The sequence below is a fragment of the Phyllostomus hastatus genome, unplaced genomic scaffold, assembly GCF_019186645.2.
Source record: "Phyllostomus hastatus isolate PE091 unplaced genomic scaffold, TTU_PhHast_1.1 phas_contig_948, whole genome shotgun sequence".
NCBI lineage: Eukaryota > Metazoa > Chordata > Mammalia > Chiroptera > Phyllostomidae > Phyllostomus > Phyllostomus hastatus.
The window spans coordinates 9,893,699-9,916,503 of record NW_025333993.1 but is presented as its reverse complement, the minus strand read 5'-3'; the positions used below and the strand labels follow the sequence as shown (position 1 = coordinate 9,916,503).

Here is a 22,805-nt window from a genome sequence, read left to right as displayed (position 1 = left end):
GCCGGCTGGAGCCCCCGTCTGCTGACTCGGACCCCACTGGCCACTCCCGGTGGACGGTGGCCAGGCCCCAGGTGGCACCGGTTTTCAGTGTGGGCCCCAAATCCTGAAAAACAAAACAAAAAACCCCAACAAATCCAGAAGATTAACACGCCCCATTCTTCTATCAAATTACTTGCCCGGGTGAGGTGGCCCTCCAGGGAACCCGACCCGCAGCTTGTGCCAGTGGTGCGGGTCCACCTCCCCGCTCGCCTCTGGGTCCCGCGTGGGAACGTGGGGGACGGTCGGAGAAACTCTCCACCCCCCCCCCCCACAAGGGCAAGGTTCAGCGGGCTTTCGAACTACGCGAATACAGTTCCTCATATAAAGATACAATAAAATTAAACAGCCCTGGCTGGCGTGGCTCAATGGATTGAATGCTGGCCTGCAAACCAAAGGGTCATGGGTTCGATTCCCAGTCAGGGCACGTGCCTGGGCTGAAGGCCAGGTCCCCAGTGGGGGGCGAATGAGAGGCAACCACACACTGATGTTTCCATCTTTCTCCCTCCCCTCCCCCTCTCTAAAATAAATAAATAAAATCATAAAAAGTTTAAACAATAAGTACACATTCTGTTTCTTTCCCTGTTGCCCTATCACCTAGTTGCTGGGTGTTTGTTGCGCTTTAAAGCCGAGATGCCAGAGGACAATGACACAATGACACAGCCTCTTTCTCATACGCCCCTGAATGGAAAGGGGTGGTGTGAGCCCGTGGGTGCGGCAGGCCCGGTGACTGGTCAGGCAGAGCGGAGCCAGGGAGGTGCTAGGGCTCGGGTGCCGGATCGGCTGACCCTAAAGCCCGGAGAAGCTTCTGGGTGAGGGAGCGGAGTAGGACAAGGGCGCCTCACAGCGGGAGCAGGAGCGGGAGGGGGGGTGCCGGCCTCCCGGGAAGCAGCAGCAGCAGCAGCAGCAGCAGCAGCAGCAGCAGCAGCGTGAGAATGACTCAGCGCCTTTCTGGCCCTGGCTCTGAGGAGCAGGCAGTGGCAGGCGGCCTGTAAACCCCGGAAATGGAAGGGCACGGACTCAGCTCCAGAGACTCGGGAGAGGAAAGCGGACCTGCAGACACCTTGGTCTCACCGCGGAGCGACCCCTTCCGACGCCCGGCGCCCTGGAGACGCAGGCCGGCAAATGCGCTGAGTAGATGCGCTGTTGTAACACGCGCTGGTGGCTCTGGCCTGGTCGCAGCCACGAGACGGGGAGCACCTTGTCACCCCTCATTGTGCAGGGACCACACGGAGATCGAGAGCACCAGCCAGCATTCCGGGGCGGACCAACCCCCGCCCCGGGCCCCCGATGAACAAACGTCCTTTCGCCTCCAACACCTTCTGTCACCCTCAGGTCTCCCTGCCACGTTGAACAGACACCTCGCCGCTTGAACACTTCAGCTTATTAACACTTTTGGAATGTTTCCCCATGTGGAAGACAAAAAAGAAACAATGAGGCCCTGGCTGGTGTGGCTCCGTGGATTGAGCGCTGGCCTGTGAACTAAAGGGTTACGGGTTCGATTCCCAGTCAGGGCACATGCCTGGGTTGCAGGCCAGGTCCCCAGTAGGGGGCGTGCGAGAGGCAACGACACACTGATGTTTCTCTCCCTCTCTGTCTCCCTTCCTTCCCCTCTGTCTAAAAAGAAATAAATAAAATCTTTCAATAAAAAAGAAAAACGAAGAAACAATGAGGACATTCCAACCCAAGGTGCTGAGAACCACCACGTCACCCAGCCGACCGGGTGCCTCCCTCTGCACGGCCAGACCGGACTTCCCACCCCCAGCAGCTCGGAGTCTTCATTGGGCGGAGGAAGAGCTTCCCGAGAAGGCAGCGCCCCCCGCCGGGCTGGGGCCGGTAGTGCTCCGCGCCCCCGGGACTGCTCTCCGCAGGAGTGGCGTCCGCTGCCAAGGGCAACAGCAAGGCCGCTTCTAGCGTTGGCGTGGCTGCGAACCTTGTCCTCTAAGGCTAACGCAATGTCGCAATGTCGTAAGGAAACAAGGGGGGGAAGAACCCCGATCCAGCGGCACAGGCAGAACGTTATTGTGACTTCCAGTCAAGGCAACCAAACGCCCCCGAGAGGCCTCCGGCGCCAGCGCGTGTCCTTGGACCCCAGACGCACGGGACGCGGCGCTGGCCTTGGGAAGTCTGCGGACGCACAACCGCTGTGCGGGCCGCCTGCAGCTGCGGTGGCGGTGCCGCCGCCGCACTGTGATGAAGGGGACGGAGGGGCGTCTTGCTCGGTGACTTCCATCACGCTTCCCCCCCCCCCCCCAGCAAGCGCAGGGCCGGGTCTGTGCGGGCGGCAGCACCGACGCCGCGGGGCGGCTGCACCAGCGCTGGCCTGGGGGCCAGACAGTCTGGGTTTCGCCGTTTCTCGGCTGGGGTGGCCTCCCCGAGTCTCAGTCCCTGTTTCTAAAGGGGGACCCCGACCCCGCCCGCCTTCCCAGCGGAGGGCACGGTGAGCCCAGGCGTGTGCGTGTGTGATTCACAGGCCTGACTCTCGGTGCCAGGACAGGCCAGCGCGTGGGGACCCAGGAGGGGACGGAGTCAGTGACACCCGCACAGTGTGAAACTCCTGTCTGTCCGGCAAAGAGAAGGGACGGATCTATGACAAAGAAGCGGTTTCTCGTTCAAGTTCACAACCAGGTCCGTCCCTTGCACTGGAAATTGTCCTGCTGCTGGCGTGGCCTGACCTCGCGACCTTCCCCCGTGTCCGCAGCTCGCGAGCGGAGGAGGGGCACGCAAGCCCCAGGGACTCAGCCTCTTCCGCCCGTGCTCGTGGGGCTGCCCAGCTGTGCGCACCTGCAGCTCCCTGGACCGTGCCTGGATGTCACGGGCCTTGGAGGTGGGTGTGGCCCACGTGGGAGGAAGCAGCCAACCAGCGGCGGGCACCCTGCTCAGCGCCTGGACTGGGGAGAACCTCGGCTTGGCCTTCGGTCCCAGCGACCAGGGAGACTCGAGCCCCACCCTAGGGTGCGGCAGCCCGGCCTGGGCTCCCAGGTGACTGTCATTCCTGACACCCGGGCCCCACGGTCAGTGTTGTCACCATCAGTAGCGACGCAATGAGGAGCAGAAGCCCGCGCCCCCAGCACGGTCTCCCGGCAGCGGAAACCGCCACCGGCCGGTTGGAGCCCAGGACCGGCGCTCCCGCAGCCCTGGCCCCGAGTAGGGGCAGCACCGGGCCCACAGGGGGCCGGCGGCTTTGACACCAGGGCAGCCTGGACGAGCGGAGCCCGGGGAAGCCCGAGCCACCAAGTGTCACCCCGGAGCGCCGGTCCCAGTCCACACCCGTCACCGCTCTCTCCAGCGCGGTGACCTCCGCCGGCGGTCACTCCTCCGGGGGCTCGCCTGGAGCCCTGGCCCGCCGCAGCGGCGGCCTGTCCACCTCAGCCAGGCTCAGCAGGCCCGGCACCTGCTCCCCGACATGGCTGCCCGCTGCCCGCCTTCCACCGGGCCCCACCTCCGCACCTCCAGGCGCCCGCAGCACGGGGCCCCGCGCATGCGCTGGCCCACCTGGCGGCCTCCCAAGGCTCTCAGGACCCGGCGGGGCGGGGGTCATGGAGGCGGTTACACCCCTGGAAGGAATAAGCGACTGTTCGTTTTTCTTTTCTTTTCTTTTCTTTTTTTTTTTTACCGATCTGAGCAGCTTCTGTGTCGTGCTGGGTGTCAAGCCCAAACTTAAGAGTCACCCTGAGCTGCACACCCAGGTCCGGGGGGACCCCCTCGGCACCCCCATGCGCCCTGTTCCGGGTTCAGCTCTTCATCGCTCACCCCGCTGCTCTGGGTGAGCGGGACCGCCGCCCCCCGGTCACACCAGCGGGATCATGCTGCCCCCACACCCGCCCCCCCCACGCACTGGAGTTAGTCGCGGGAGCCCGAGGTCCCATTTCCATTATCTCCCCCCTCTTCGCAGCAACGGCATGGGGCCAGGGCCTTCTCTCCTCTCCCAAACGGCCCCGCTGCCCCCAGCCACGACGCCCTGCCCCGGTCCGTCCCCAGCCCCGATCCTCGGGACCGCTCGGCCCAGGAGCCCGGCCAGCCGGCGCTCCCTCCTCGGGCTCCTGGGTGGCTGCTCGTCTCCGTTGGCAAGAACCGGCTTTTGCAGTGGGGGAAGGGTTTTCAGGAACCGCTATAAAGGACACGTGGACAAAACCAAGGGGGGGTGGAAGCAAGGGTGGGAGGTGGGTTTGCTGGGTTGGGGGGAGTAGGGGGGGAAATGCAGACAACTGTACTTGAACAACAATAAATATATATATATAAAAATTTAAAAAAAAACATGAAAATGACTCATTAAAGCCAAATAAGGTAAATAATACTTCCACAAAAAAAAAAAAACAAAAGAAAAAAGAATTTGCCCTTGACCGCACGTGACAGCAGCTGGGCCCCACGCGCGTCACCGGACTCGGCCGGTTTTCCCGGGCGAGGCCACGTGCGGAGGTGGGCGGTGCGCTCCCAGCGACACCGCCCCGTGTCTCTCAGCGGCTGAACGCGCACTTGCGGTTCAAACACGCGCTGTGTGAGCCCGGGCTGGGGCGGCTCAGCGGAGGGAGCGCCGGCCTGCGAACCCTCCCTGCGGTTGGACCCCCAGCGAGGGCACAGGCCCGGGTTGGGGGCCAGGTCCCCAGCAGGGGGCGCGCGAGAGGCAGCCACGCACAGATGCTTCTCCCCCTCCCCCCTCCCCTCCCCTCTGTCTGAAAACAAAGTCTCTAAAAATAAACAAGCACGCACTGTGTGAGCACCTGCACCGACCTGGACCCAAGTGCAGTGTGTTTCCACACAGCTCCCACGTGGTCACCGCGTGCGGCCGGCCCCGAGGTCCCTGACTCGGAGCTGAGCTCAGCAGAGGGCGGCAGGCCCCCCCCCCGCCCCCCCAGGGCCAGAGCCCGGGCCGGAGCCGCTCCAGGGGCAGCACGAGCACACGCTGCCGCCGGGACCGCCGAACGCCGCTCCGCGGACTTCCCTTCACCGCCGGCCCACTTCTCAGCGCTGTCACGGGCGTTTGCTTCACGCCGAGTCCCCGCGGGCCGCCCGTTTTCGTTCCTCCCGTCTCCCCTGCGACACGCTCTCCCTCCGTGCAGCCCCGCTCCGGCTCAGGAACGAGCTGCGCCCTCTCGGCGGGGCCGCCTCGGGGCGGCGGGGACAGCGCAGTGGGGGCGGTGTGTCCCGAGCGCAGCTCACGGAGACCCGGCGGCAGGTTCACGCCCGGCGCCCAAGGGCTCCCCGGGGCTCTGAGGCCCCGGCCCCGAGCCGGTCCTCCGTCCCCGGTCCTTCTGAGTGAGGGGGGGGGGCCTGGGACCATATACTATCACCCGAAAGGACCCCCCTCCCGGGTCCGTTCTGTCCGCCGCCAGAGGAAAGACGTCTCTCAATGCCAGAGATTTGTGAAAAGGAAAGGAAATGTTTATTTAATGCTGTACAGACTTAGAGTAGTGACCTAAGGTCTTTATCAAAATCCCAAAGTCCCTTAAAACACCCACAAACACACACAGTCCTTCCTTCCCCTTTGCCCAGTCCGGGGTACCGCATCCCAGGAAAAGAAACAGAAGTCTGTGGCTCAGGCAGCCCCCAGTTCCTCCCAGTAATCCGTCTCGGCTGGGAGGCCTCCCTCGGTTCCCGGCACCCTCAGCTGTGTCGCCGGGATCTCTGCTGAAGCCGGGTGGTGGTTCCCCCTTCTAAAGCTGCGGGGGTCCCCACTCTGGCAAAGCCTCGAGGTTCTCTCTCCACTGCCCCAGCCGCGTGGTTCTCTCGGCACAAGGGCCGTGGGAGTCCCCACTCTGGCAAAGCCGCATGGTTCTCCCTCCAATGGCTGCCGCGTCTGGGTTTAAATCCCTGCGCCAACCCTCCTCTGCAGCCCCATTTCCGACTCCTCCCACACTTGGCCCCACATGCCAGCACTCTCGTATCCTTCCAGCTTCCCTGGGCTGCCATCAAGAGTCTGCACAGGCGTGGCCCCATGTCATGGAGCCAGTCTTCTCCAAGCTCCCATGCAGGTGCTGTAACTCGGGGGACCTGCCCCCCAGTTATGTCTCAGTGGGGAAGTTACTTCCATCCCCCTGGCTCAGAGCATGGCCACAGCTATTTAACATGTCTATGCAACCAGTTAAAGGTCATAGATATGTTAAATGACCACACCAGAGGGTAGTTGCAAGGCTGTTGCTATGCGGAACAGCTCTCGATGGCCCTGCTCCACGTGTCCCTTCCCCCAACCCACACCTGTGGGGAGGAGCAGAGGGGGGGAATGAGGACATCCTAATATTTCCTGGACACCCTGAATTCTGGACCCCATTCCAAATCCCTATTCCCCCCCCCCCTTGGCTGCACCCTGTAACAATCCCTCCTTTCAGATTTATACCCGCTTTATAATCTTATGAACGACAATGGACGATGGTCTCATCTTTTTGTAACTACTTCCTGCTGGGCATGGATGTCGTCCTACCTACCCTTCGGTCAGGGGTGCCCTGAAAGGGAGGGGGTGCAGCACGGAGGGAGTCCTTCCTGTAAGGGGAAGGACCTTACAGGACCCGGGTCAGTTGGCTGTCACCAGGAAGTCGCAGGCTTGGTGTCCAAAGGCTGGCATTACTGGACAGGTGGCATCCTGGTCATACTCTGGAGGTGACAGATTTGGAAAGAGAGTTGGAAGCATAATTAAATCATAACCACTAAATGACAAAGGCAGGGATTTAGGTAAAGAATGGCTTATCTGGAGGAAGGTGTACAAGGCATGCTACACCTATCCAAAACCCTTGTGACCCACTGTACTTCACTCGGGCTGAGGGGAATATTTTAGGATTTTCCTCCTTTTAGATATGTGGCCCCTTCCTGTCCAAGCCATCAAGACAGAAAAGGGAAAATCAGTTCTAAACTGAAGCCCACAGATCACCCAAACCGTTCACCAACCCAACCACTCAGTTCAGCCAAACCATTGAGTCTCAGGGGGCGATGATGAAAATGGGCTCCTTAAGTGAGGCCTATATGGCAACCAACCACTCAGGTAATGAAGTCATAGGCATACGTCCTATGGAAACAGAAGAGCACAGGTTAATTCACACAACAATCCCCAAACCAGTCTCGGTGCCTGTGACACTGTCTTCTGGGAAGGCATTCAGTTGCAAGGTCTTTCCTGCAAAGACACTCAGCAATGGCAATTTCACAGGTCCTCTGTACCTGTAAATTGTACATCTTTGGTGATATTACAAACCCACTTTCAACTTCCAAATGAAAACGAACTTTCAAGACAGGTAGCTGCACCATTCTGATGTCCAGTACTGAGCATTGTGATTTTCCTTGAACCACAATTTGTCTCCTTAAGATCACCCTCATTGTCATTAAAGGGACTACTTTGAGTCCCACTTTTAATTTTGACTGTTTGTTTGCATAAACAAACCAAGAGCAGCCTGGATCACTTATGATCTCTAAGTCACTTTGCTGGAACTCACACAGGGAACCTTCAGGTTGACTTCTCAGTCCGCCCCTTGGGGCTTAGAAGCAGAGCCACACATCTGCCATCTGGCTTCGCCCGTACTGGTTGTTTCACTCAGATCCTTGAGGCTTCCATTGTGCTTACAGGTTCCTTTTTGGCCATCTTTCAGAAAGCAACCTTTGTTCCTTCCCTGGGAAGACTGCCATGAACCGCACAACCAACCAAAGTACCAGGCTTTTCTCGTGGGCTTACACTAGCTTTGAAAGTCAATCCCAGTTCCCCAGGGCTTTCTGGTGACGACCAGAACCCATACATGCCTCCTTCAGGCGTGACATTCCAGTCAAAGTCTTGGTTAACAAAACCACTATTAACGACTGGTCTTGTTGGTTTTATGCAAAGAAGCCTTATGTCATCACTCACTCCTTCAGATTGGCCCAATTCTGGAGGGATCAGGTGGGGAGAAAAATACAAAGCCTGAAGGAAAATTCTTTTCTTTCTGATATCCACCAGGCTTCTCAAAACTTTCCTACAGAGTGTGAAGTTTCAACCTCCCCTGGAATCCTCAATTTCCTGTTCAGAGCAGATACAGAGCAAAATCCAGAACATGGGGTTCCAGAACAATACACAGGTAGGGGCATTCTCTTGCACCAGTGCGTCCATCGGTGCCTCGCAGAGACATGCTCCCTTAGGCCCGGTCTCTTGGCAGAGACATGCCCCCTTTGCCTCTGGCTGAAGCACTCATCAGCCCCAAATGACCCTTCCTGGGTCCCGAGTGGCAAAGGCATGCTCCCCAACCGGTTACAGGTGACCTTTCCTAGGTCTTCAGGTATAGGTTTCCAATCAGAAACAAAACCAATGTGAGAAATTTGCTCTTTTCTCACGAAACCAGGAAACAGGTAGTTGAGGTTTCCTTTACTCCAGGTTTAAAACTTTCACATCCTTTATACATAACTCTACTCATCTAGATTTAAATGTCATTCTCTTTTAATCCCTGTTCCTTTCCCACACTGGGAAGGAATATACTTAAACTCAGTTTGGGGCAGCTAAAAGTCCCTAGCACTGCAAGTACCTTCCACTAAAAGTCCCTAGATTTGCAGGGAAGTCCTGCAGCTTTCTGAAGCTTAGACCTTGTGAACACCCTATAGGTCAGATGTTCACCCTTGGACCCCAGCTTCAGAACCAGAGCCATCCCTATCAGAACCAGTTACACAGAGAACCTGACTGCTGCAGTGTCCACACAGCAGCAGCACACAGCCCATAATCTGAAGAGAACCCTTAGCCCACCACCTTGTCCAGTTCCAAGATGGCAGCGCCCATGCACGCTAAGTCGTCCAAGATGGCGGTGCCCATGCACGCTAAGTCGTCCAAGATGGCGGTGCCCACGCACACTGGGTCATCCAAATGGTGACATCCACGCATGCTGGGTTATCCAAGATGGCGGCACTCATGCACCCTGGGTCATCCAAGATGGTGACACCCATACATGCCGGGTTGTCCAAGATGGTGACGACCATGCATGCTGGGTCATCCAAGATGGCGACACCCACACATGCTGGGTTGTCCAAGATGGTGGCGCCCATGTACGCTGGGTTGTCCAAGATGGTGACGACCATGCATGCTGGGTTGTCCAAGATGGTGACATCCATGCATGCTGGGTTGTCCAAGATGGTGATGCCCACGCATGATGGGTTGTCCAAGATGGTGGCGTCCATGCACGCTGGGTCGTCCAAGATGGTGACAACCAAGCATACCAGCTCATCTAAGATGGCGACACCCATGCACACTGGGTCATCCTAGATGGTGGCAACCATGCATGCCAGCTCATCCAAGATGGCGACACCCACACATGCTGGGTTGTCCAAGATGGTGGCGCCCATGCACACTGGGTTGTCCAAGATGGTGACGACCATGCATGCTGGCTCATCCAAGATGGTGACACCCATGCATGCTGGGTTGTCCAAGATGGTGGCGCCCATGCACGCTCAGTCCTCCATGGTGGGGCACTCATGTGGCTCATCCTCCATTTTACTGAAAATGGTGGCACACCCACACGGCTTGCTGTCCGATCCCCACCATGCATGCAGGCTCGGCTTACAGAGCCTAGGGGTTTGCTTCCTCCTCAAACCTGAGGACAGGTTCCCTTACTGCCACCTGGGCTCACTGAACCGTAAGTGAGCAAACAGGGGCCACCTGGGAGCAGCATGATAACCAACCATTATTCACACCTCCATTATTCCCAAACGATGTTCAGAAACCAGTTTTCAGCCAAACCATCTTCACGTCTCTGCTCCCTCCCTGTTTCATTTCCTTTTCATCTTCCCAGGCGTGAGAGGCGGCCGATGCCCTCAAGACTGGGAAAACTCCAAAGTCTCACCCCTCTCACTCTCTCGGACCTGAGGGGGTCGGTCTGCCACGGACAATGATCGTCCCGGCGGAGCTGCCAAAAACTGTTACAGAACAAAGGGGAGGCTGAGGCAATATACTATTACCAAAAGGAACCCCCCAGGTCCATCATGTCCGCCGCCAGAGGAAAGACGTCTCTCAATGCCAGAGACTAGTGAAAAGGAAAGGAAATGTTTATTTAATGCTGTACAGACTTAAAAGTGGTGACCCAATGTCTTCATCAAAATCTCCAAGTCCCTTAAAACACCCACAAACACACACAGTCCTTCCTTCCCCTTTGCCCAGTCCGGGGTACCGCATCCCAGGAAAAGAAACAGAAGTCTGTGGCTCAGGCAGCCCCCGGTTCCTCCCAGTAATCCGTCTCGGCTGGGAGGCCTCCCTCGGTTCCCGGCACCCTCAGCTGTGTCGCCGGGATCTCTGCTGAAGCCGGGTGGTGGTTCCCCCTTCTAAAGCTGCGGGGGTCCCCACTCTGGCAAAGCCTCGAGGTTCTCTCTCCACTGCCCCAGCCGCGTGGTCCTCCCTGTGAGGCAGGAGGTAGTCAGGAAGGAAGCTCCCAAGGCCCCGCAGGGCTGAGGTAGAAAACACCTATACATGACAAAGACCCCCTAAGACGGGTTGTTCCTGTTTTCTGGGACAACTCTGAATCATGGAATGCGCCTGCGCGCTACCCCTGGTTCATTATAATATCATTATAATGAAATAACCTTGTGGGACTCCCTTCTCCAGTAGCCAATCAAGAAAGTCATGGGAAACCACGCATGCGCAGTAGCTTTGAAATCCAACTCCTTGTACCTGCGCAGGAAAAGCCCGCCAAAGACTAGCAGGGGGGCTTCTGCCCCTATAAGAATAGAATCCCCCCAGCCCACGTGCCCTTTTTTTTCCTCTGCTCAGAGCTGGCTCACTCCCGTGTCCTGTGGCGTGTACTATCACTTAATAAACCTCCCCTCTTTCTTTATGCTATAAACTTTGTGTGTTCGGTTCAATTCTTTGTCCTCGATCACTAAGAACCTGGTTACCTGTGCACACCTGTGCACACCTGTGACACCTGCACAAGGGCCGTGGGAGTCCCCACTCTGGCAAAACCGCATGGTTCTCCCTCCAATGGCTGCCGCGTCTGGGTTTAAATCCCTGCGCCAACCCTCCTCTGCAGCCCCATTTCCGACTCCTCCCACACTTGGCCCCACATGCCAGCACTCCCATATCCTTCCAGCTTCCCTGGGCTGCCATGGTGAGCCTGCACAGGCGTGGCCCCATGTCATGGAGCCAGTCTTCTCCAAGCTCCCATGCAGGCGCTGTAACTCGGGGGACCTGCCCCCCAGTTATGTCTCAGTGGGGAAGTTACTTCCATCCCCCTGGCTCAGAGCATGGCCACAGCTATTTAACATGTCTATGCAACCAGTTAAAGGTCATAGATATGTTAAATGACCACACCAGAGGTTAGCTGCAAGGCTGTTGCTATGCGGAACAGCTCTCGATGGCCCTGCTCCATGTGTCCCTTCCCCCAACCCACACCTGGGGTGGGGGTGGTGAGGACATCCTAAAATCTGGACACCTTGGGTTCTGGACCTCATTTCAAATGCCCATTTGGGGTCCCCCCTCTTGGCTGCACCCTGTTACAGAAGCAGCGTAAGCCGACAGATGACAGATACAGAAAACGTGGAATCCAGAACACACATGCGTATGTGTGGAATATGACTGCACCCCCCAGAAGAAGGTAATCTTTCCAGCTGCGGGCACACGGCTGGACCCGGGGGCACTGTGCTAAGGGAAATGAGCCAGACAGGGACGGACATCGCGTGACCTCCCTGCTGCGTGGAACCGAAACACGAGAGCACACAGTGGCAGTCGCCAGAGGCGGGGGGAGGGGTGGGCAGAACAGCAGGGTTCGGGGTCCGCGAGAGGACTACATTCTGTCCGCGGAAGAAAACTCCTGTAAGAGTTTACTTGAGCCAAACTGTGGGGACGCGCCGGGAAGTGAAACCTCAACGGGTTGAGGGCACAGTTCTGAGCACGCAGTGCACCCCACACGCACGGGAGGGGGAGGGGGAGGGGAGGGGAGGGGAGGGGGGGGGAGGGGGAGGGAGGGGGAGGGAGGGGAGGGGAGGGGAGGGGGAGGGGAGGAGGGGGGGGCACAGGGACCCGTGGGCGGCAGACGAAGGGGGCGGGGAGAGCAAAGCAGGGAGGAGTCTCCGAGACGATGAAGAATAAAACGGAGAGACACCCGCTTCCCTCCCTCGGGTGGGGCAGGGTCGTTCACACGTCCCCGAGGCAGCGCCTGGGGTGCTGCTGGGGAACCAGATGCCCGGGGGGGCCCCAGGGCCTCCTGCTCAGGTGGAGGCCGAGCCCCCAGGGGTCTGGGAAGGGGCACCCCTGTGACCTGTCTGAGGGGTGTTGTCTGAGGTGCTAGGAGACGGCAGGCAGGCTCAGGGACAGCAGAGGCTGACACTGGTCAAGGAGGCCACCGGCCTCGTGTGTGACCCCCTGCCACGACCCGCTGCAGTCAGGGACTCCTGTGTCCGGGCCGCCCTGGGCGGCGACCCTCTGTTCTCAGGTGTTCAGGGACGCCCTGCGGGGCCTCCCTGGGCTGGTCAGCGTTAGGGGGTGGCCCTGGCCCCCACGTGTCACCAAGCCTGCTCTGCGAGGGCAGGTGGGGTCCCGCGTGGGAGCCCCTCCTCAGCTCTGCATAGTCCTCCCCCCTCGGGGAGCGGGGCCCTCCGCAGGCGGGGCCCGGGTGTGAGGGCCGCCCCAGGACAGACCTCAGGGCCCCTGTGACCCTGCAGGGCGCCAGCCCGTCCTTGGCCCCAAGGAGGGGCTCTCCAGGCTGCATGTGTTGAAGGGGAGCGACTCCAGTTTGAACCAGCACCCGAGGGCATGTTCGGGGACTGTCAGAGAGGAAGTGTGGGGGGGGAGAAATGTGATCGGCTGCCTCCCATCAGCACCCTGGCTGGGAAGGGACCGCAACCTTGTGGTGCCCGGAAGACGCTCCCACCCACCAGCCCACATGGCCGGGGCTCAGGCCCACCCTTGTCTGTGGGCTGCCGGCTCGGCAAGTTTGCCCCGGGGACCTGAAACCTGACTCTGCTTCCTGAAACCCGAAGAGACTTTGGCCTTGGGCAGAGGCCCTGTGCCGAGCTGGCACCTGTGCCGGGCTGGCTGGGGAGCCCAGAGACGGAGGCAGGGCGGGCCCTGGCCCACACAGGTGCCTCCTCCGCAGGGCGAGAGAGTGTGGGGCTGTGCGTCTGTGACGGAGCAGGCCTCGGAGCCCAGGGGCCCAGACACACAGACACACAGACAGACACACACACACACAGCTCTGGCCTGGTCTCACGCTGGCCCTGAGTCAGGCCTCGGTGTTTGGCCAGCCTCCTAACTCAGCCCTGGCTACCCAGCGCCTTGGAGGGAAAGGCGGGCTGTTTGAAGGGGGTCCCAGCGACGGGGGGGCTGAAACCCCACCCGGGGGAGCACCGGGCCGCACACACACAGCGTCCCCGTCTCCACGTTCCCCTGACCCTCTTTTGAGTCAAGCAGCTGCCGCTCCCGCCCCGACTTGCCGTGTGGCCGGGCCCGAGAAACGCCAGCCAGCCAGAGGGCCGAGTGCGGCCCCAGCGCAGCAGGGTCGGGGCGCCCGGGAAACAAGCGAGGGACGCAGGTCCTGGGCTCCCACCCGGACCTCCGCGCCCCCCCCTCCAGCCGGGACCACAGCGCCTGCGCCGCCGGGCCCTCCCCGTGAGTCCAGCGCGGCTTCCAGGCCCCCGTGGCCCCACTGCCGGGAGCAGGCCGGCGGGCCGCCCCGGTGGTCAGGCGCCGCCGGTGGGGACGGAGGTGAAGACTCCCCTCCCCGCCCGCCCCCTCCACAGTTTATCAGACGGTCCTTCCCACAGAGGCGTGCGTGTGGGGGGAGCTCTCCTTCTAAGCCACGTTTCAGAGAGAAGTGCGTGCCACTGTGAAAAGTTCCAAGGGAAGCGCGTTAGTTAGAGCTTGATGCCCGCCCCCACAGGTGCCCACAGCGCACTGTGCGTCTTCCTGGAGACTTCTGAGCACACGGCGTACGGCCGCCTGTTTCCAAACCCCACAAGACTCGTTCGGAGTGTTTGCTCATCGCACAGCACGTGTTCGGAACGTCTTCCCGCAGGGGGGAGGAGCACGCTGGCGCACGCACGTGAGGGGGGCGGGAGAGTGGGGCGCTGCGGGGACTCCTGGGCCAGTGGAGGGAGAGACTCTGAGACAAAACACTCAAAGAAGGCCGAGCAATCGGAACGAGTCGCGGGCGGCTAAGGGATCACAGGGTCTTCCGTTCCCTCCCCAAGGACATGGCGCAGCCCGTGGGCCCCACACGCCAGCCGGCCCGGCCTCGGCCCGTCCCTCTTCAGTGACCTTCTGCGCCGGTGCGGCCGACCACAGAAGCGCCCTGACCCTTCCAGGCACACGTTTTGATGAGTTGAGATGTTGCAGGGCACACCTGGAAAGCTGATGGCTATTCTGTGGAGACCCTCCCCCGAGGCCTCCCCCAGACTCCACCAGGCCACAGAAAGACAGAAAGCCTGAAGGCAAAGACCCAGGGCGCTCCCTCCCGAGAGCCCAACCAGGCCTAGCGTCTCTTCTTCCTGTACAGAGCGGCGGGGGGGGGGGGGGGGGGGGCGGGGGGCGGGGTCCGGGGGCTTGCAACCAGGGAGCAGTGGGCAGCGGCAGCTGGCGCCCTGGCTCCCACCCCCGCCCCGCCCCCACCCGTCTTCTAGGCCCCCCTCCCCGTTCTCTCTCCTGCTGCTGCTTCTACCTTCCGCCCTTCCTTTGTCCCACTGTCCCCAGCTTTCACGAACACACTCTCAAAATCATCTGGACTCGGGTTGTGAGATCCGCCCCTAAGAAGCCGAGAGCTCGCACTGCCGGTGGGCACAGTCCCCGTCTGGTGGCATGCGGGGGTGTCAGCTGAGCATAAATGGAATCAGGAGGCTTTGGCGAGAAACACATGATAAAGATTTTTTTTTTGGGGGGGGGGGTTAGGGTTTGCAAAGGAAAAACACGAGGCGATACCCAGAGCTCTGAAGGAGGGTCCTCGCAGTGAAAAGTTCGTCTGGAGACTCGGCCTGGCCTCCTTAGCGCCTGGGCTTGTCCGAGACGGTGCGCCACAAGAATTTTTAAAACATGCAGAACTGGACTATTTAGCCAGGGGCCCGGCCTCTTTTCCCTTACATTGTCAAATTAAAAAGTGACAGCAGCCAACACAATAGCTGTCCGGTGTGCACGAGTCAGAATTATGCCATTTTCGCCCTGCCCAGGTGGCTCACTTGGTTAGAGCGCCGGCCACACACGGGAAGGCTGCAGGTTCAGTCCCTGGCCGGGGCACACGTGAGAATCAACCATGGATGCACCCATAAGTGGAACAACAAATCGATGTTTCTTTCTCTCAAGTCAATGAATAAAAATGTAAAAAATTATACCTATTTTTTGCCAGACCGGCAAAAAAATTTTTTTTCTGGTGTGCCACAGAGTCTTCCTATATAGTTCGTGTGTGCCGTGAGATGGAAAAGGCGCACACTGCTGCTCCAGATGACCGTGGTCTGGACACGCGGGCAGCTTTCCTTGTCCTGCAGGGCGGACCGGAGGCTCGCCTGGGGGTGTGCCGCGCACCCCGCGTGGGGCGGGGCTGCGAAGGCCGGCAGGTCCAGTTCCCAGCCTGGCTAGAAGCACAGGGGAATCCGATCCTCCGGCCTCGCCCTAGAGGACCCGAGCAAGTGCGCAGCGTGGCTAACGTGGCCCCATTTCGTCTCTCCCCGCTCTTCCTCCGGGGCGACACGAATCGTGCGGCCTCCAGCCCTGCCCTGTCGCGGCCGTAGAGTGGGAGGAAACAGGGCCACGTGCAGAGGTCGGTGCGGTAACTTGACTTGGGGTAGGTTCACGGTTGTGGCCTTTCTTGTGCGAGAGAGGAAATGTGGAAAGACAGAGCCCCGGCGCCCAAATCAGGAGCGCCGCGCGCTCGGGACCGAACCCGGCCCCCGGCCCGACGAGGCCAGGGGCGGAGGTGTGTTGCCTCTACGCTCCCAGAAACCCCGAACAAGAAGACAATGGAAACAAGGAAACTACAAAATCTCCCAGCTGCACGCGTCCCCATTTCTACCAAACACGTTTAGGACCCAGTTACAATGGATGACATCTCCAGCCCAAGTGACTTCCGTCCGATCTCGCGGGCGCGCCGGCCTCGGGGCTGCGACCCGCGGGCTGCAGCCGCTGCGAGGGGGAAGAGGAGCCGGTCCTGGGAGCCAGCTCGCGCGCGCTGCACAGGAAGTCGCGGGCGCGGGAGGCGGGGCTCCTACGTGCCCTAGGCCCCGCCCCCGCCATTCCCGGCCAATCGCGTCCCTAGGCCGCTGTGCTAGGGCGAGCTCAGCGCTCAATTGGTCGCGGTCCAAGGGCGCCAGGGTGGGGCGGGGCGCGGGATCCGGCCTATAAGAGGTCCGCGGCGCCGTCGCCCCTGCGTCGGCGTGTCCTGCGGCGTCTACCGGATCTTCGGGACCCGGTCTGCGCGCGTTCCGCAAGCCATGACGACCGAGACCAAGACCTGGGCTGTGTGCGTGCTGAAGGGCGAGGGCCGGGTGCATGGCGAGATCCGCTTCGAGCAGGAGGCAAGGCCTGGGGGCCATTGACCGCCCGCGAGGCTGCGGTGCTGAGTCACCGACGGCTGTGGCCGGCGGCACGGGCTGGGCCGGGGCGGACCGTGGGCCGGGGAGCATGCGAGGGCGGGAGGGAGGAGGCTGCCGCCCGGCGCCGCCTCCGCGGCGGGGCGCGGGCCTGGTTGCGCGGCCGTGGCGTTCCCTCCCGGGCCGCCTGTGCGTCCTGTGCGCCTGGCCTGGCTATTGCGCAGCAGGTCCGCCGGCAGAGAGCCGTGTCCCCCTTGGCCGGTCTGGGGCTCCTTTGCAACCTAAAATGTCTCGTTAGTTTGGGGGTCTGCAGACCGCGGCCCCCGGCCCCATCCTCCCGGGACCGCTGTGGGCACAGCCCTGCGGCAGAGGGCGCTTTGGTGAATTTGTGTGGAAAGAAGGGTCGTGAAAATAAGAACCTGCGACAGTGCGCGTGGGCTTACAGAGAAGCTCGCTGACCGCTGCTCGGGGTCACGGCCAGGTGCTAGGGCAGCAAGGCGCTCTGCACAAACTCCTCCCCGAAGCCCCCCTCCGACGGACTCCCCGGCGGGCTTCCTCCCTGGGGCACTGCCCGCGGGGGCTGGATGCTGACCGGCGGGGTCCGGCCTGTGTCCGCGTCGCAGCGGCCTGGGGCCGCAACGGGTCCTTCGTGCTGGTGGGGGATGCGGGCTGGGGCGGGGAGCCCCGGTGTCCACGCGCGGAGCTGGCGCTCGGACCTGGCAGCGTGTTTCAGCCCGTCCTCGGTAAAGTGGCGGTGAAGCCCCTCAACCAGCAGGCCTATTACGGAGACGGCAGAAGCGCGTTCGGCCCAGTCCTGTGATGCGAAGTGTGCGGACGCTCACTGCGGGTCGACGCGATGCGCAGCCGCCTGGCGAAAGGAGTGTCCCCAGGTCTCCGTGCGGCTGCCGGCCGGTGGAAGCTGTTCCCGTTGTGCTGGGCTTATCACCTACGGATGGATAACTTACACGGGAGCGGGAGCGAGACAAGTGTTGGGGAGGTCTCCGGAAGTGGGAGGGGGCAGGGAAGTGTTCACACAGGGGGATCCGGGTGCAGCCGGATTCTTTTCCTTGCCGTGGTTTCCAACGCTTCTGGAAAAGGCTCCTTGGCATTTGACTGAATTTTGCCGTTTTCTTTCACTGGCCCGACCTCTCTGTGACCCTCCTCCTCCCCCCTGGGAGGCAGCTAGGCCCCACCTCGGGAGCAGCCTTCGGGGCTCCCTCCCTGCAGTTCCCAGCTTCGTTTGTTGGGGGTGGGGGTGGGTTGGGAGTGGGGGTGCTGTTTGTTCCTGATAAAGACCTTTGGACAGTTGGGCAGGACAGCTTTTCAGGTAGGCGCATGCGTTTAATCGCCAGTAAGCGCTATTTGATTGGTCTGTTGTGTGCTTGAAATTTTGGACCATTTCCCAGGTTTTTAAAATGAAAATTTTCACCTGTAAGTCCAAACCCCTAGCTGCTCTCCAAGCGTTTGGAGATCTGCCCACACGGAGCCTCCGTGGGCCAGGGCCGCACTGTGCTGCCCAGGGGTTTGCCCCACTGACAGGACGGCCCCCGCAGGGCTGTGCGAGGGGGCCGCCCCCAACCTCTGGGTGCTCCCGCGCTCACCACCCAGGAAATGCGGGCTCAGGAGAACCGCTGTCTGTCTCCGTGCTTTTCGATAATGTGTTTTGTGGGGTAACGCGTTTGAATTTTTCCGAAGTTGAGGGTCACCCCCGGAAGAATCACAGTACTCTGTTTTTACCACAAAAAAAGCACAACCAAGGGCAGCCGTCACCATGCCACTTGGTCTGAGCATCGCGTCTGCCCAGTGGGAGGTCAGCCCGGGATCCTGGGGGACGGCAGGTCCCTGCGTTTGCCGGGCGGTGCAGATCTCAAGTGTGGGTTCAGCCGTCAGGGTTTCTGCCTCGCTGCCCCGCGGAGGTCCTGGGTGTGCGGCCGTGGTGGGTCATCCTCACCGGCCTCGCTGTGGTGTCACCCTTCTTTGTTTTGGCCTCCGTACTTGGGGCAGAGAGGCGATTGGGTTTCAGTGGCTGCGCCCTCAGAAACACGCCCCTCTGCAGCCCTGCTGGCTGCAGGAGCCTCGGTGCCCGGGCCTTGGTGCCTGGGCCGGGATCCTCCCGGGGGAGCCCTGAGGGGTGCAGAGCCCTGTGCCGCCCGTGCTGCCCCTGGTCCCAGTGTGCGCTGGCACCTGATCAGCATCCCCCCGGGGACAGTGGGGACGAGGCACCCTAGGCTGGCCAGCTGGACACTGGTTGGTGGTTGGTTGGGGCCGCATCTCCCTCGGCTGGGGTGTCCTGCCAGGAGGCGACTGCCCGGGGGTGTCTGACTCTCGAGGCCACGTTCTTTCCCCTTCCTGTTCGTGGTGGGGGTGGCTCACCCGCGTCCTTCCTTTGGAGGCTCCCTCAGACCCGCTGTGCTCTCTGGTGCAGGGCAGCGGCCCCGTCACAGTCAGCGGGATCATCAAAGGACTGACCGAAGGCGATCATGGGTTCCACGTCCACCAGTTTGGAGACAACACCGGAGGTGGGTGCCGTGCGGGGCTGGGACCCAGACCTCCTCGCCCTGGCGAGACAAGGGCGAGCAGCCGCCGTGAGGAACAGCCTCGTGGAGCTGGCCTCACGACTACTTTTGACGCCTGCGTGTGGAAAGGAAGGGGAAGGAATTTTTTTTTTTTAAATGTGATTGTGGCTTGATTATACAGATTGCAGGTGTTTTTAAAGGAAAACAGTTCCGCTGCTTTCTTGCCACCTGCTTGCCTCCAGCTTTGTGAGCGGCGGAGCCGGCCTCTCCGGTCCCCGCCTCCAGCACTGGGTCCTGGGGAGGCAGCAGGGAGACGGCGGGGTGCTGTGCAGGGGGCTCCACTGAACAAAGTTTACAGGGGGATGGGTTTGGTGACCTCCCGCCATTTTTGAGTAACCTGACCTCAGTGCGCAGGCAGACTGAGGACTGGCTCAATTTGACGGAAGTTGGTTTGAATGGTCCATAATCTGAGCCCCGTAAATAGGGACGCAATGGCCAGATGGGACCCACCTCGGCGATCACAGAGCTGCTCCATCCAGCTTGCTCCTTGGTTTTCCTGCCCCTGCGCTCAGAGGCCCCTGCGCTGTGGCCTTGACTTACTAGGCAGTGCCCTGGGGACCTGTCTTCTCCCGGTGGGTGGCAGGGGAGCGGAGGGGCGCACAGCGGAGACTGTCCGTCTGTGGGGGAGGGCGAATTCCCGCGTCCCTGTGGTGGGCTCGGGGTGGAGGGCAGTCGCTGCGGCCCAGGGACAGCTGCTAACAGACTGCAGTCTGCGTGCTGCCGGGTCGTGCAGGGCGGCAGCCCGGCCCCGGGACTGGGCACCCCGCCGTGTTATGTTCTGCGCACACAGGCAGGGGCCGCAGGCAGGGGCCGCCTGTAGCGTGTGGCTGGGGAGCTAAGTTTTTGTGGCAAAGGGTTTTTCTACCTCCGCACAAGCCAGGACTCTTACCGCGGGATTTTGGGGGTGGAAGGGAACTGTTGAAGATCACGTCCAGGGCCTCGGAGAAATCCAAGCCCCGAGAAGGGTGTGAACTTGACCGGCACCACGGGGCTCCTAGGCCCTGTCTCTCCTTCCTGCCCCTCCTGTGCCGCAGGTCCCCACTGTCTCTGGAGGAGGTTCTAGCCACAGCCAGCTTCTTCTTGGAGTGCATTTTGGAATTTTGATTCATAACCCAGCTCCTTTTTTTTTTTTTTTTTTGTCCACAGGCTGTGCCACTGCAGGTCCTCACTTTAACCCTGAAGGCAAAAACCACGGTGGCCCCGACGATGAAGAGAGGTGAGTGATGGACACTTACCTCCCATCAGAAACAAGGCAGGGGCTTTTCCGGGTCAGCGAGGGTGTGCCGTTCTCAGATGGCACGCTCAACCCAGCGGCGTCGCCCCCGTGACCCTCTGCCACGTGGAGGGACACGCGCGGACGGGGGCGCTGGCCGAGAGCGGCTGGTCTGGCAGCATTCGCTGAAGACAGAACGCTCCCGTGCCCGCACCAGAGGGGGCCGGTACAGGAGGCGAGGAGCCGTGCTGTCATTGCCCGACAAGACAAACCCGCGTCAGACCCTCGGGGGGCTTTGTGGGTGAAAGTCTGTGCCCTGAGACCCCATCTGCGTGTCTGTTTTCTGAGAGCCTTCTGGGGGTAGGACAAGCCCGAGGACAAGGGCGCCCTTTGTTTCCCTCGTGGAGGCCTAGGGCCCGCCCCCCCGTGCCAGGCAGGCAGGCGGGGCCCAGGTGGTGTCCCCCCGCCCCCGCACGGTCAGAGGTGGCCCTGAGCCTCGACTCCTCCGGGCACCGCCCACAGCCCGGGAGCCGTGTTCGAGGAGCCGCGTCTGCACTGTCTGATCACCTGTCAGCCTGGAAGGGCGGTCCCTGCATGGTCCGTGCTGTGTCCCTGCCCGCGCTAGGTCCGACGGTTTTTACTTGAGTTAACGCGCTGTTCCGATGCTTTGTCAACACCAGGCACGTCGGGGACCTGGGCAACGTGACTGCGGACAAACACGGGGTGGCCAACGTGTCTCTGGTGGACCGCCAGATCTCCCTCTCGGGGAAGCATTCCATCATTGGCCGCACGATGGTGGTGAGTCTGCAGGTCCCCACACAGTCGCGCACCTGCTCCCGATGCTCGGTCCTGGTTTCCGAGGGGCCACGCACACTGTGCCTGTCGCCCAGAGTTAGAGAAAGCAGCGGCTGTGCCGGACGGTTGCCGTGAGGAGGAATCGGAGACCCGGGTCGGTGAAGACCCCGCTCTGCTGAGACGCAGTAACGCAGCCGATCGGGATGGGCGACGTCGCCCTTGCCTGGTGTCCAGACCGCCAGCTCTCCCGGCGGCGATGGGGTCCCCTCGTAGCTCAGCAGAGCACCCGTCCCGTTGAGGTCTTGGATGGGCCGGTGTGAGCATGCGCTGCTGCCTGGTCGCCACCACTGGCCTTCCGCTCTCTCCTCTCTCGGCTGGCCCTTATCCTGAGAGCTTTCTTCAGCCACAGCTGAGAAGCAGGGAAACTTGTAAATGTTTCATGAGAAAAAATTAAAGCCCTATTTTTAAGTAGTTCAGGATCCTTTGAGGATTACTCGTTCATAGGCTGTAGTCACGAGGCACAATCGTGATGCCGTTTTCCAGGGGCCCCTTTCCTTCTCGCAGCAATGCTCCGTGAGAGAAGGGTGGTCGCCTGGCTTTCTCCCGGAGGGTGGGGCCCGGCGCCGGGCGGCCTGAGACAGGGCGGGGTGGGTGTCAGTGCTCCTTCAGAGAGAGGGCACCCACTTAGTGTTTAAAGGTGGTTTACATCTCTGCGTCACCAGGACAAAGCTGAGGGGTGGTTTCCCCTCCTGCCGGGCTGAGGAGCGGTCTGCCTCTCTGGTAGGCTTCTCTGAACGGGCTGCTTCCTAACGTGAGGTACCTGTGGGTGGGGGCGGGAGGACGGCCCCTCAGCTCTGTGTTCCCGATGTCCCCACAGGTCCACGAGAAGGAGGACGACCTGGGCAAAGGCAACGACGAGGAGAGCAAGAAGACAGGCAACGCTGGCAGCCGCCTGGCCTGCGGCGTGATCGGGATTGCACCGCAGCCCAAGACTGAGAAGTGAGCGTTCCCCACCAGGCCGTGTCCTGGCAGCCCCTCTGCTGCCCCACCAGCTGCACACACTCAACCTGACGACCATTAAACTCTGTCACCTTCCAAGTGTATGTGTGTCTTTTTTAAAAAGTGGCTGCAGTACCTGTGATGAGAGCTGACCCGTGACCAGCTGGAAGATTTGTGTAATTGCATGCATCTCATTCAGTTAAAATGTCTGTTTCGGGGGTCTCTCACACACGGGCACTGAGCTGTCTGACTCGCTCTGGCTCTCGTCCGAGCCCGCGGTAAGTGAAGACCCGACGTGGTGCTGCCTCTCACGCCCGTCAAGGCGTCCGAGCCGGACTCCTGAACGCCCACAGCCGTCACTTGCTCGCGGGGCTTGAGTGGGGCCGGTTAAGTGCCACGCTGACGGGTCATTTCAGAGACTGCTCTTCTGAAAGTATTTAAAATGCATAATCGCACTGCTTGCATTTTCCGCCACTGGTCTTTGAGCCGAGATGGACTTGAACTTCGCCTTGGGCAGGGAGGCTGCCCTCTGTCAGCTCCGGGGGAGGTACGGGGCCTCCCCACTTACCAGGTAGCCAGACCCAAAAGGATGGGTATTTCAAAGCTGGATGTTGGGAAGCCCTTGGGTGGCAGGGAAGCTGGCCTGCTTGGGGACGGCCTTGCAGGGCTGACGGGGAGCTCACCAACCAGCCAGAATGGCCCACGCCGTGCTGTGGCCACGAGAGGAGAGGAGGAGGCGCCCCCGAGAG

General features: G+C 60.9%; 1 protein-coding gene across 1 annotated transcript; it reads left to right on the top strand.

Annotated features, from left to right (window-relative positions):
• Positions 1 to 16,298: 16,298 nt before the first annotated feature.
• Positions 16,299 to 22,155, top strand: SOD1 (superoxide dismutase 1). The gene is made up of 5 exons (XM_045852651.1): positions 16,299 to 16,458; positions 18,899 to 18,992; positions 20,196 to 20,265; positions 20,943 to 21,060; positions 21,935 to 22,155. The coding sequence occupies exons 1-5, from the start codon at positions 16,375 to 16,377 to the stop codon at positions 22,058 to 22,060; spliced, it is 492 nt and encodes a 163-aa protein (XP_045708607.1). The 5' UTR covers positions 16,299 to 16,374; the 3' UTR covers positions 22,061 to 22,155.
• The last annotated feature ends 650 nt before the right edge of the window (positions 22,156 to 22,805 follow it).

Coding starts and splice junctions, on each gene's coding strand:
- SOD1 (XM_045852651.1), top strand. CDS start 16,375: ATGACGACCGAGACCAAGACCTGGGCTGTGTGCGTGCTGAAGGGCGAG. Junction 18,993..20,195: donor GTTTGGAGACAACACCGGAG/GTGGGTGCCGTG, acceptor TTTTGTCCACAG/GCTGTGCCACTGCAGGTCCT. Junction 21,061..21,934: donor TCATTGGCCGCACGATGGTG/GTGAGTCTGCAG, acceptor ATGTCCCCACAG/GTCCACGAGAAGGAGGACGA.